General features: G+C 42.8%; 1 protein-coding gene and 2 non-coding genes across 3 annotated transcripts; all 3 read right to left on the reverse strand.

Moving 5' to 3' along the window:
* Positions 1-1753: 1753 nt before the first annotated feature.
* nop56 (NOP56 ribonucleoprotein homolog) lies at positions 1754-8822 on the reverse strand. Its single transcript, XM_033627407.2, has 12 exons — positions 8729-8822; positions 7959-8048; positions 7765-7879; positions 6350-6514; positions 5895-6093; positions 5421-5608; positions 4925-5076; positions 4634-4734; positions 3270-3418; positions 2939-3060; positions 2568-2681; positions 1754-2321 (listed from the first exon to the last, which is right to left on the reverse strand). Exons 1-12 carry the CDS (start codon positions 8729-8731, stop codon positions 1986-1988), a joined length of 1734 nt encoding a protein of 577 aa, XP_033483298.1. The 5' UTR covers positions 8732-8822; the 3' UTR covers positions 1754-1985.
* Positions 2757-2825, reverse strand: LOC117257568 (small nucleolar RNA SNORD57). Its single transcript, XR_004501705.1, has one exon. It is a non-coding gene; the product is annotated as a small nucleolar RNA SNORD57 (small nucleolar RNA).
* Positions 5185-5304, reverse strand: LOC117257573 (small nucleolar RNA SNORA26). The gene has a single exon (XR_004501710.1). It is a non-coding gene; the product is annotated as a small nucleolar RNA SNORA26 (small nucleolar RNA).
* Positions 8823-12090: the final 3268 nt, after the last annotated feature.

Here is a 12090-nt window from a genome sequence, read left to right on the forward strand (position 1 = left end):
AAAGACAGGGAAAGTTGTGTGCATCCTCAAAGGGCTTAATTGTTCACAGGAAAGGATGGCGCCAGATTAACCACTTTATGAAAAACTGTGACAGCAAATAGTCCCAACAGTGTAGTAATAAGGTCTTTTAAAGCACAACTGGAATAAATTTAGAGATTTAACCATGTACAATCCATAATATCATCAAAAAATTCAGAGAATCTGGAGAAATCTGCACTTGAGGGGCAAGGCTGAAAACCAGCACTGAGTGCCTGTGACCTTTGACCCCTCAGGCTGCCCTGAATTAAAAACCAACATGATTGTAGAAAGCATATTACTACACGGGCTTAGGAACACTTTGGAAAGGTGCACTTGCAAAGTGAAAGACATTTATCAGCAACATTCAGAAACACTGTCTACTCCTCTGGGCCTGAGCTCACCTGAGATGGACTGACACAAAGTGGAAAAGTGTGCTGTCATGACAGAAGTCCACATTTCAATTTGTTTTTGGAAATCATGGACATCATGTCCTCCAGGCAAAGAAGAAAAGGACCATCCAGACTGTCGTAAGCTCAAAGTTCAGAGACAGAATCTGTGATGGTATGTGGGTGTGTTAGTGCCCATGGCATCATGGGTAACTTCACATCTGTGAAGACACCATGAATGCTGAAAGGTACATACAGGTTTTGGGGCAACATGTGCTGCCATCCAGATGATGTCTTTTTCAGGGACGTCCCTGCTTATTTCAGCAAGACAATGAGACACATTCTGCAGGAGTTACAACAGCGTAGCTTTGTAATAAAAGAGAGCAGGTACTGGACTGACCTGCCTGCAGTCCAGACCTGACTCCTACTCCTATGTGTGGTGCGTTATTAAGTTGGTTAAGAATCGTTAGTTGTATATCAATCAAGAATGGGAAAAATTTTACTTTCAAATCTTCAGCAATTAGTGTCCTCTCTCCTGAAACACTTACTCTTATATGTCTCCGGTTCCACCAGCTGTAAGTCAGCTTACAGGCAGCTGCAGGCGAGTCATACAGTGGCAGTGGACACCAACACAGGTGTTCAGTATAACCTTAATTACACTCAACAATGGTGAGTTTGAATGACTTCGTTCTTCTTCTTCGAGTCTTTCTGACAGACATTTTGACAAACACAGGTGCAGTTTATAACAGTAATTAATAAATGCTGCATCACACCTAAGTTACAGGATGCCGGTGATTTAGCTGGATGAGACACTTCAATGTGATGACAGAGCTTTGCTGACTGACTACTCATATGCAGCTATGTATTTATGCACGTGCTATGCATTCAGTTGAGGAAAAATATCTGCTTTGTTATTATGAACTAAAGACGTCTGCCTAATAATTATCTCAAAATTCTATTTCCAAATTAGGGAGCATCTCTCAGAATTATGCACAGTAGCAATTACTGTCAATCATGTCCTTTTTGTAGAATCAAGGAAGGAAACAAAAACAAAACAAAGGGTCATTAAGGCTATTAAGTTATGTGGATAACAGGTGCCTTCTAGAGGTCTGACATCTAGTTTAACAATTTCTAAAAGCATATGGGAAATGAGAGGCCAGACACTAACTCAAAGTACTGCTGATGCATTCATCGCATTATATGAGAAGTTTGTCCTAAAAAAGACATCAGGAAAACTGTCCCAAGTAAGAGACGGTCTCTGATAGACCATTATGATCATGCAAGACTACTCGTTTCTCTTTGAAACGTTAGGAGAGCTTGCAAAACAAGAAACCCATGAAACTGCAAGATGTTTTTACTTGACAAAAGTTTAATTCATAGCTATTTACAGAATTACAAGTAAATGTCACTGACTTCAAGGCACAGTCATAAGCATTTCTTTGCAGCCTAACCTGCTTTGAGGTTTCCAAAAAAAGACGGTATAACATAAAGCTGCTTACATAATCTAGCTTCGGATTAAAAGTAAAGTGAATAAAAAGAAACTGTACACGGATATAAAGATTCAGTCTTTGACCACAGTGTCTAGTCTGCAGCCTCTTTTTTCTTCTTTTTCTTTTTCTTCTCAGACACAGGTGTTTCTGGGGTCTCCTCTGCTGGCTCTGCTCCCTCAGTCTTTCGTTTCTTTTTCTTCTTGGCAGGAGTTTCTGTTTCCTCTGCTCCGTTATCTGTGGCAGCAGCTTCTTCTGCCTTGACCTCCACCTCGGCTTCGGCTTTTCGTTTCTTTTTCTTCTTGGCTGGAGTGTCCGCTGCTCCGTTCTCTGCAGCAGGGGCCTCCTCCATCTCTGCCTCATTCTCCTCGGCTGCTTGTTTTTTCTTTTTCTTCTTTACTACAGTGACCTCTGCTTCTCCATTCTCTACCTGCAGGGAAGTAAACAAATGTATGTGACAATACTGAACTGATTTTGTATTCCAAGCTACCCTCACATGTATATCATTTAATGGCTGCAATGTCTGACTCACTTCAGTGATCAAGTCCATTGTTTAGGACCAGCCAATGGTTCGGAGTCAGGCTGATATAGCATGTCGTACACTGAGATAGGACCACATGAGTGGGTCAAATCTCAAATCAAACATGCATGACCAGATTCTGCAATTAACGCTTACCTCAACTTCACCGTTGGCTTCACCGTTTTCCTCTTGCAACTTCTTTTCGCGCTTTTTGCGTTTCTTTTCCTTCTTCTCCAGTTTGCGCTTGATCTCAGCTGCAACATCAGTAGCCTGGGACAAGAGAAAAAAAGTTATGCAACTACAATTGGGGGGATACATCAGGTTTCACTTAAGTATCTCAATGCTGCATCAGGCTCATTAAATCAGTTTGTACCCTCACAGTGATGTCAGGGAAAGATCTGTCATCATTCAGCATTTGACAAAACCACAGCAACCACCTTAATTCACTTTAACTGATCATGTCCAATACAGTGTAACCCAGTTTCTCATGTGCTGTGGCTTCAGCAGTTTTGTTTTTCTCAGCTCACCTCTTTCACAGCCTCTTTCATGACATCCACATTTTTCCGTGGCACGTCGCCCGTCTCATAGAAAGACAAGCGCTCCTCCACCTGTTCGCGCAGCTTGTCACCAAACACGCTCGTGGGTACCTCTGCGAGAAAACAGACAATAGAAATCAATCACAGGGCCAACAGAGGATTACAGTGGTTAAAAGCGACATGTGGCTTTGCTCAGGAATTAGCTTGTCATCACCATCCCGGGGGATGAATACTGTTGACGAAAAATATGAGCATCATTGCAATTATGCCGCATTGATTGTCAGCCAAAGTGGGCATTGTTCCACAAGGGCGTTTTGCTCACCAGAGAAACAGTCGATGCGTGAGGCGATGGTGCACTTGTTGGCCAGGTATCTGGAGATGCGGCCTTTGTTCTTGGCGGCGGCACGTCCGATGAAGGTGGAGTGGAAGATGAGCCCGTACTTGGGGGTGTTGCCACGAGTCTTTAGGGCTCTGTGTGAAAATACAGCTCACTTCACATTCAGGATCAACAGCTTAAGAAACTGTAAAATGTTTCAATAGGCACGAGTGGCAGTCTAAACCTTAGGCACTGTACCACAGATGTCGTGTGGTAAAGAGGCGCTATGCTTACATATGAAGTATAGACTAAGAAATCAGGCCAAAGCAAATGTGTCTCCTCACTGGTTAAAGACTGTTGGTAACTTTCATAAATTTGTTTTTGGTTTTGTCATATTTGCTGGAGCGATCACTTTTTTTCAGATTATCTGGCTTACTTAGTGCTGTGTGAAAACTCCTGCCTCCTCTATTGCCTTGTCACACTTCTAGTGCTCGTTTTGCATGTCAATGAAGGCAACCACTCAGAGCAGAGGAATCTCTAAAGCAGCTGTCTATCACTTTCATCAACTGTGTTCAAACTGTAAAACTTGGCAGCACTGAGCAAATACGAATCAGGATTCTGTTGCTGCAGTCTATGTCTCACCCAACTGTTTCCAAAAATGCACTTTAGTGTACTGTTAAGCTGTAAAATGTTTGCTCCGGTCGATAGGTGGACCTTGATCCTTTACTTCACTTCCTCAACATGGTACCTAGGTCACAAACTCTTAATTTACAGCTTAAAAGTGCACTATAGTCTGTTTATGAAAACGTGAGGTGAGAAACGGGCAATGCAGTTACACAATTTTAATTCAGTAGAAGAGCACGATTCTGTTACGTGTACATATTCCAAGATAGTGATGATTCAGCAAATATTTTTATACCCGTCTCAGATGCAGGTGTGTTGGAAAATACCACTTGAGTATTTGAATCCTGCACTGCTCTTCGGTCCTCCTGGACCTTCGTCGAGTGTTCACACTATTGACAATGGACCAGGCGAACCGAAACAATATTTTTTTTTAAAGTTACCAACTGAAGCTTAAATGTCAATTTTTCCAAATTAAACAGAAAATTTTGGTGGAGCAGCCGGTGGAGACACATTTGCATTCAAAGAGTGCACAAAGCTTCACATTAGTCTAGTCTCTAACTAGTTTCAGATTTTCTACCTCGGTGCTGTGAGTGGCTGCTCAGACTGTGGGGGTGCATTCGGGCGAGAGGGATCACTCTAGAGGAGTCATTAGTTTTGTCTCCCCCAGTCACCCTGCTCTGCTCCTGCCCAGCCCTGCCATCACGGTAGCCACTTTGTTCCCCAGCAGGGAGGGGGTGCCCCAGTACCTGAACAGGGCCTTCTCTGCTCCCAAGATCTGAACGGTGGAGGCCGGGTACTTGGCCAGGTTGGTCAGACTCCCAGCATGGGAGATCAGGCGAGCTCCCACCTGGAGAAAAGAAAACAGCGTCAGTCTATCTGACAGAGCTACCAGTAAAAGTGGATTTGACTTTGATGTACAGTGAGGACCATCAGCACCGGATATTTTGTTCAACACAGAGATTCAGGGGATTGACAGATTTTGGTATAACATCATTGATCCCAGAGTAACAAAAAAAGAAAATTAAACTTTTACTCACCACTTCTCCGATTAAGGCCGCGAGATTTGGAGCTACCTGGCTCATCTTTGAACGCAGGTACTCCTGCAACTCCAGCCGATAGGCAGCCAGAGACACTACACGATTGGAGAACCTCTCTATGTTGATCAGGTCAATGGGAGAGATGTCCATACCTGGAGAAGAACACATCAGGACAAGGTGTAAGGCAGGGAGATACTTTGACCCACTTGCTTTGGGCAGTGGGTGCTGTCTCAACTATCAAGTTTACACTTGTAAAATTGTGTTGTTTCTCCCGACAGGATCCACAGTGAGGATTTGTGCCTTCACTACAGGTTTATGAGAGAGCTATTCTGCCCCCCTGTGTTAGTCACCAAGGACAATTATTGGTCCAGGGTGGGCAAATAAGGGGCTCCGTGTGGTTCAAGACATAAATGCTATTTAAAAATGTTAGTGTGCAAATGAGCAGGTGTTGTGTGTATTTTAACATCTAAAGATTGAAAGATCATGGTTTGCTGACCCATAGAGGAGCGTGATGCATCCAGGATGGCCTGAGCCTTGGCGGCATCCATCACCACTTCCTCCAGGCTCTCCAGACTCTCCTCCGATAGCTCCTTCCTGTTTCCAATGAGCTGAGCCAGGCGGCAGTACGTCGAGTTGTCTGCCACGATCTTGATCAGCTCTGGGAAGTGGTAGCCGTACCATTCACTGCACACACAAGACAAAGATTGATAGAAAAAGGTAAGCATCGGGAGGATGTGCAAAAATAACTGATATGTCAGATAAGCTACAATGACTTCTGTCTATCAAATATGCCATATATCCCCATGAAATGTCAGAAGATCTGAAAAAATAGATACCATTCAAACCTAAGAGCCATGCCACACAGGAAGTGACAGTCACTCAAACACACAAGCACTGAAAAACCACAATGTGAAACACCCTTTCAAACAGATGCAACTTCTGTGGGAGTGGTGTGATGGGGGAACCTTACCGAACACGCATGGAGAAAGTGTTGATGTCTTTGTCCAGCTGATCCAACAGAGCGATGGACTGGATGATCATGTTGTCCACCCTGTTGACGTTGAACTTTACTTTAGCTCTGGAGTAGCTGTGACCCAGACCCAGCTGAGCCTTGGAGGCAGCCTGGGCAGTCAGGCCCTTCACCAGGGAGTGGAAGTGCAGACGTACACCTGACAGGACAGAGCACAGAAGGAAGGGTTTGTCTCAGTTAACAGGACAGTAGCTGAACAGCATGTGACCAGTGGCTGTTCAGATTTTCAGTATGAACCTTCATGAGTTTCAGGATTACAAAAATCACATCACAACAGGCCACGTTTTTTTAACAATGCTAGGACTACTGACACTTTAATACTATGCTCAGTCCAACGAACTACCTACTCCAAACTTCTTATATTCAAAGAAAAGGCATGATCTTCCCATCCTCACCTCTGGTAATCTCTGCCACCACCCCACCGGTCTGGATGGAAATCGTAAATTCCTCTTGCAAGGCTGCTCCAACTTTTGCATCTGAAACCCCCAACATGGCTTTCTTCTTCCCAGAGAGCGACAGGTTTGTCTCCAGGAACAACTTCAGGTCAGCATGAACCACACCTGCAAACAAAGGAGGGGAGATTATTAATCTATCCGTGCACGCTTTGTTGAAATGAAGCTTAGAGTCTGCAGCAAAGCCATTTGAAATATCTGACACTGACTTGCGATTTCTGAAAATACAATCAGGTGTGCTTCAGTGTGCAGATCTACATTCTGAACACTCAGCACACCTGAACAAGTTGTTCAGCCTCTGTATAAACAGGACAGCATCATGGGTGGCACAGGTTTGACAATTTGATGATATGTTAAGCATGTGATCAGACGCGAAGATTTAATAAGTAGCTGATAGCAGTTAGCAGCTAATTTAAAGTAGAGCAGTGGCAGAAAATGTCCGCATATTGGGAAGACAATTAAGTCAGGACTGCTCTACGAGCAGAGGATGGAATCAGCCACCACAAGAGATGGTAAATAATCACACCACTGCCGCTTTCTTGTGCCGTGTATTTTTATAAAAAAAATAATAAAAAAAATCACAGGCAGTATAACAGGGTTTCTACAGCCTAAGGTACATCAGATTTAAAACTAGGACTTTTTCAGTGGCACTGGGAATAAAACTTGAGCCAATTTAAAAAAAAAAAAAAAAAGAATGGGGAAAAACACAAGTGGGCATCTGGGACATTTTTGCCCAATTGTTCATTGTAACATAAAACCAAATTTTTGTTGCTTCTGCTACCCGCTTCTGTTTGACATTAATGTGCGAGGCATTTAGTGAGTCATATTGAGAATTTACAATGCAACGCCAGGGAAAAGAGTTTCATAGAACTCTACTTTCTATGTCCCAAACATTTCAAGACTTCTGCAAGACTGATATGACATTTTAAAACCAATTAAGGCTTTAGTTATTTACATTTTAATGTATTCAATGTATTTACACTGCCAATAATGGATCAGCCATCTTAGTCAGGTGGCAAAAAGCCCTGTATCATCACAAATTTGACCAATTCAAAGTGAATTCAACGGTCCATGTTTGGCTGATGTATGAAGGTAAGGCGCATTTACTGATTTGAAGAACAAATTGGTTATTGTTTTATAGAATGACTAACAATTATACAGCTCTGAAATAAAAATCAAATAAAAAAGTCAGATCATCTTCAAACATTGCTGCATTTCAAAAGGCTGTCCTCAGTTGTTCAGGGTTAACATTAGGTTGTCAGCACAGTAACTCAGGGGATTGACAGATTATAAAAACATCATTACAACCGAGGACACCACTACAGCCACAAAATAGGAAACGTGAGAAATGCGCTTGCCTTCAGAGATGGCGTTCATGTTCTCCAGAGCAGCCTGGGCCGACTTGAAGGGGAAAAAGGCAGCCAGGCTCACCATGCTGTTGAACTTTCCAATGCTCAGCACGCTCTCCTCCACCTAAAAGACGCACACACCGTTATCTCTGCTTCATCTGGAAAACACTTATGAAAGCAAAAAGCGCTGACAGAGGACCCACCTGAGGCAGCAGCATACCGATCTCCTCCACCTCTTTGACTGCAAACAGCGCATAACCTGACGCATGCTCGAATAACACGTGCAACAGCACCTGTGAATGTAAATGGATTTTAATTAAGGAGCCAAACAGAAAACTACAGATTACAGACATTACAATAGTTTATGACATATGGTAACGTTAATGTGCAATGTTAAGCGTGCATCCGGTCTCCACGTGGTGACCCAATATTTCCAGTTATTTATAGTATCTTCATAGCTAAACATTACTTTGAAAAAACATGCAATAAAAGATTTAAAAGCAGTCATGACTAACTTGTAAATATTCATCTCATAACGTTGCATTACAACTTTGAGGCGCGACACGTTGTCGTCATGAACCCACGTGTTGACCAGGGCCCGTGCAGCAAAGTGCCATGAAGCTAACTTGTGCTAACTTATGCTAACAGCCCAGCTAACGTCCATGAAAACTAGCGACAGCGCTTGTGCTGCGACTGGGTAAAAGTCAGTAGGTTTCTCTCGCGTAACTGCGACTGACAACGCTGCTCCTGTACGCTGTGGCAACCTAAGTCCTTAAATTAAGAGGCATTTTCCTGCTAATGTTAGCTACATGGGTGGCTAACTGCTCCTCTCTTGTTCAAAGGCCTTCAGCTGAACAGCAGTAAACGTATAAAAATAGCTATTTCTGTTTTTAAGGCATGTTAAAAGGCCTTCAACTGTATCCTACGCTGACAAACGTAGTAACTACCAAACACTCAGCACAACTTCTCTTACCATGATTAGTAAATCTCTGCAGCAGCACGCAGCGCGTGTCTGCTCAGCTCCGTCACCTCGAGAAAAAGACGGCTATCACACGTTTCAGCTATATACCACGTGACGTTGGTATCGCGATACCAGCCTAACAACGCGAGACCCGACTGGGAAGGCTCCATCTGCTGGAAACAAAGCAGAAAGTCAGCCTCCAATATTGAAGTAAAATTAGATTTTAAAGGTAAGGCTCGTGTTGCTTTATATTATTCTTATTGTTAGCAAATCCTATGAACAAAACAAACCCCACAATGTGTTACTGCCTCTCTTAATGTTTTCTTCTTTTGTATCTTGTTTGTGGCACTCAAGCCCCTTTGTATCTGTAAATCTTTAAAGCTCTTCACACCAACACAGGTGATATCCGCATAGACTGTATAAAATAATAGACGTAGCTACCGTGAGGTCACCAGGGTTCCCACGTTCATAAAAACCTGAAAGGTCATTTCACAATCACATTTCCAGGCCTGGGAAAGTCATGGAATTGACCTGTGGCTAAGCTCCGCCCCTTTGAGGTGGTTTGACAAGCTGTCAGAGTAAGCATGAAGCCCACACTGTAACTACCTGCTCTCCCTGAAGAAATATTATCATATATTTGGAGGAATGAAACAGTGATACCAGAGAGAAGCAGACAGAGGGGTATACACTCTGTGTTTGAAGGATATATCCAGGATGTCAAACTGACTCAGCAGCAACAACAGGTTAAAAAGACAAAGATAGTTAGAAGCTAAAGCCGAACTATAGGCTACAGATCACAGTGTAAAAGTGAACCACCACATCACTGCTGATCGCCACACAAGACAATGAATATAAAGGGAAACTTTGCTAATATTGAGCCAGCTGTGTGGCATCGCAGTGTGTGCAGATGAACGGTGTTTGGCTTCACCCCCGTGCCGCTGCCAGCACCCGGACCTCCGCTGCTGGACGGGCAGGGATCTCTGGGGAAGTTGAACAAAGTTCATCTGTACACAATGTGATGACACACAGCTGATTGAATATCAGCAAAGTTTCCCTGCTTCCCCTCACTGGTTCCTGTACAACAGGGTTGGCCTTTATTCAGTGTTACAATCATTAAAAAGCAAAAGCAGCATGTGTATACATTCAGTAGGCTATATCTTCAGCAGCTAGATAGCTAACCCTACACTTTTCAGGGTTTGATTTTGGATTTGGAACATGGAAGGAAACGTATATCTTTCTCTAACCTCTCCCAGTGATAAGTATCATTTATACACGACGTGCCTCAGACACAACATTTATCTCCAAATCCACAAAACCAGTCTGAAAATTAAGGAAATCTGAAACAACTGCACTAGAGTCAATGGAGCACAACTGCTGTTTTCCGACCCTAGTCTGAGCTGGCCTGATGCTACTTTATGATTGGCCAGTCTGCGGGCGGGACTTAGCCAAGAGATAGTTACTAGAAATCATTGAAAGTTTTGGAAAAGTCATGATATTTTGTTGTGTGTACTGACAGTAAACTTCACGTGGATAACCACCCACATAACGTAACTAACAGCTCATTTATTTTCTGAAGCTGTTGACTTAACGTAGCTCTAATATGTGTTGGTGTGTGACAACATTTCGACACTAGCATTTACCTGTCTTCATTTTTTCGCCCTGTTCGGTCTTTCTCTTCATGTGTGCCAGCTAGCTGAAATTATGTTTGAATAGAGTTTGAATCTGATATGTTTAAAAAATGCCAGGCAAGTAGGGCAAGAAAAAACATTATTATGGGTCCTTGAAAAGTCATGGAAAAGTTTCCCAATTTTGTCCATGAAAATGTGTGGGAACCCTGGGTCACCCATTGGTTTGTGGACTTCCATTCTGAAACCTCGAGTTCGGCATTCTTGGCTTTGTGGAGCCAGAAGTGACCATATTTGGGCGTGAGACACTGACGCTGTGAAGGAATGAGGGGTGGATCTGACTGGGAAGCTGAGGACACTACTGGCAGACAGCCTGTGACTCAAAGCGGGCCGCCCTTAACTATGCATAACTTTAAGCTTAAACTGTAAACGGGTGAGTTATATAAAAATAGCTACAGAGACCAAATCTGTTTTTGTGTATCAGGCTGTAAACATGTTTATTTCTGTTGTAAATTTGGGTATTTTAACATAGATGATTATGGGAATTGACTCACATTTGGAACCACCCTCAAGTGGCCATTAGAGGAACTGCAGTTTTTGGCGCTATCGCATTGGATTCATTTTTCTGCCCCAGAGGTGGTATAGTGGCTAAGCCTAAACTTAAAGCCACTGAGGGACTGCATAGACAGGCTTCTTACTAAGTGACACCCTTGTGTTACATAACCGAGTGCTGTTCATCAGATGGAAACAGAGTCCCATTTCTTCTTCTCGTCTTTGATGCATGTTTTTTCTCACCACTGTAGTCTCCAGTGAAAACATGCAGGCATCCATGAATCTGTGTCTGTAAACCATTCAAAAGAACAATATTTCACCTAGCTTGACATGGCCCGGCGTTGCGGTCAAAAAACTATATGTGCTTCTCCATGTAGCAACACCTGTCCCTGAATGAATGGTTAGTTGTAAAGGCAGTATGTGCCAGTGCTCTGTATTTGGAGATTCACATGTGTGTGTATGTGTGTAAGCAGTTGTTGCTGTGGTGATAAATGGGGACAGCATGAGGGAGCGGAGGGGGGATGTGACAGCGAGATGAAGAGAAATGTTTGAGAAGCTCCCTGCACTCTGACAGTTCAGTCCTCCACTCTCGCTGTGAACATCCGGTCCAATACACACCCATTATACACCCAGAAAATGTCTGAAAACAGCTGAAACTGTTGATTGTGATAACTCAAAAACTACAAAACATATAAAAAGTTGAATTATAGTTGAGTAGCTGGAAGTGTTGTAACGTTTAAATGAAGTCTGTAGCTTTTACAGTTACATCACATTACATTTGTTTAATAATAATCAGTTAAAGCAAAACACATGTCTATGTCCACTTTAAAATACTGTTAAAAAACAAGTACAAGTCAATTCCACGAACATAACAACTCATTATAAAGAGCCTAATATTAAGTGATGGAAAAATGTAACAAAAGCGTGTGCGTCACTGTGGTGTTACAAGAAGTACTACAGATACAAAGCTGTCCTCGTGTCCTTGAATTGCAATAAACCAGATATAATGGTGGCAATATTTTCATTGTCCACTCCTGCAGAGTACCCTGACAAACCCAGCCTGGGGTAACATTTCACCATCATCAGGAAAACAGTGTCACATGGAGGAAAGAGCATTGTTAAAGAGTTTTTAAGGGTCATGAGGTTTCCAAGGAACGAATGCATCTGGGTCTGTTTGTACACAAGGATAAATTACTG

The sequence above is a fragment of the Epinephelus lanceolatus genome, chromosome 1, assembly GCF_041903045.1.
Source record: "Epinephelus lanceolatus isolate andai-2023 chromosome 1, ASM4190304v1, whole genome shotgun sequence".
NCBI classification, from domain to species: domain Eukaryota; kingdom Metazoa; phylum Chordata; class Actinopteri; order Perciformes; family Serranidae; genus Epinephelus; species Epinephelus lanceolatus.

Bases quoted from the DNA above. Each gene is read 5' to 3' on its own strand.
- nop56 (XM_033627407.2), bottom strand. The intron at 7,880-7,958 runs GTGGGTCCTCTG...TGCGTCTTTTAG, and splicing joins TCGGTATGCTGCTGCCTCAG to GTGGAGGAGAGCGTGCTGAG. The intron at 5,077-5,420 runs GTCAGCAAACCA...GTTCTTCTCCAG, and splicing joins TGCATCACGCTCCTCTATGG to GTATGGACATCTCTCCCATT.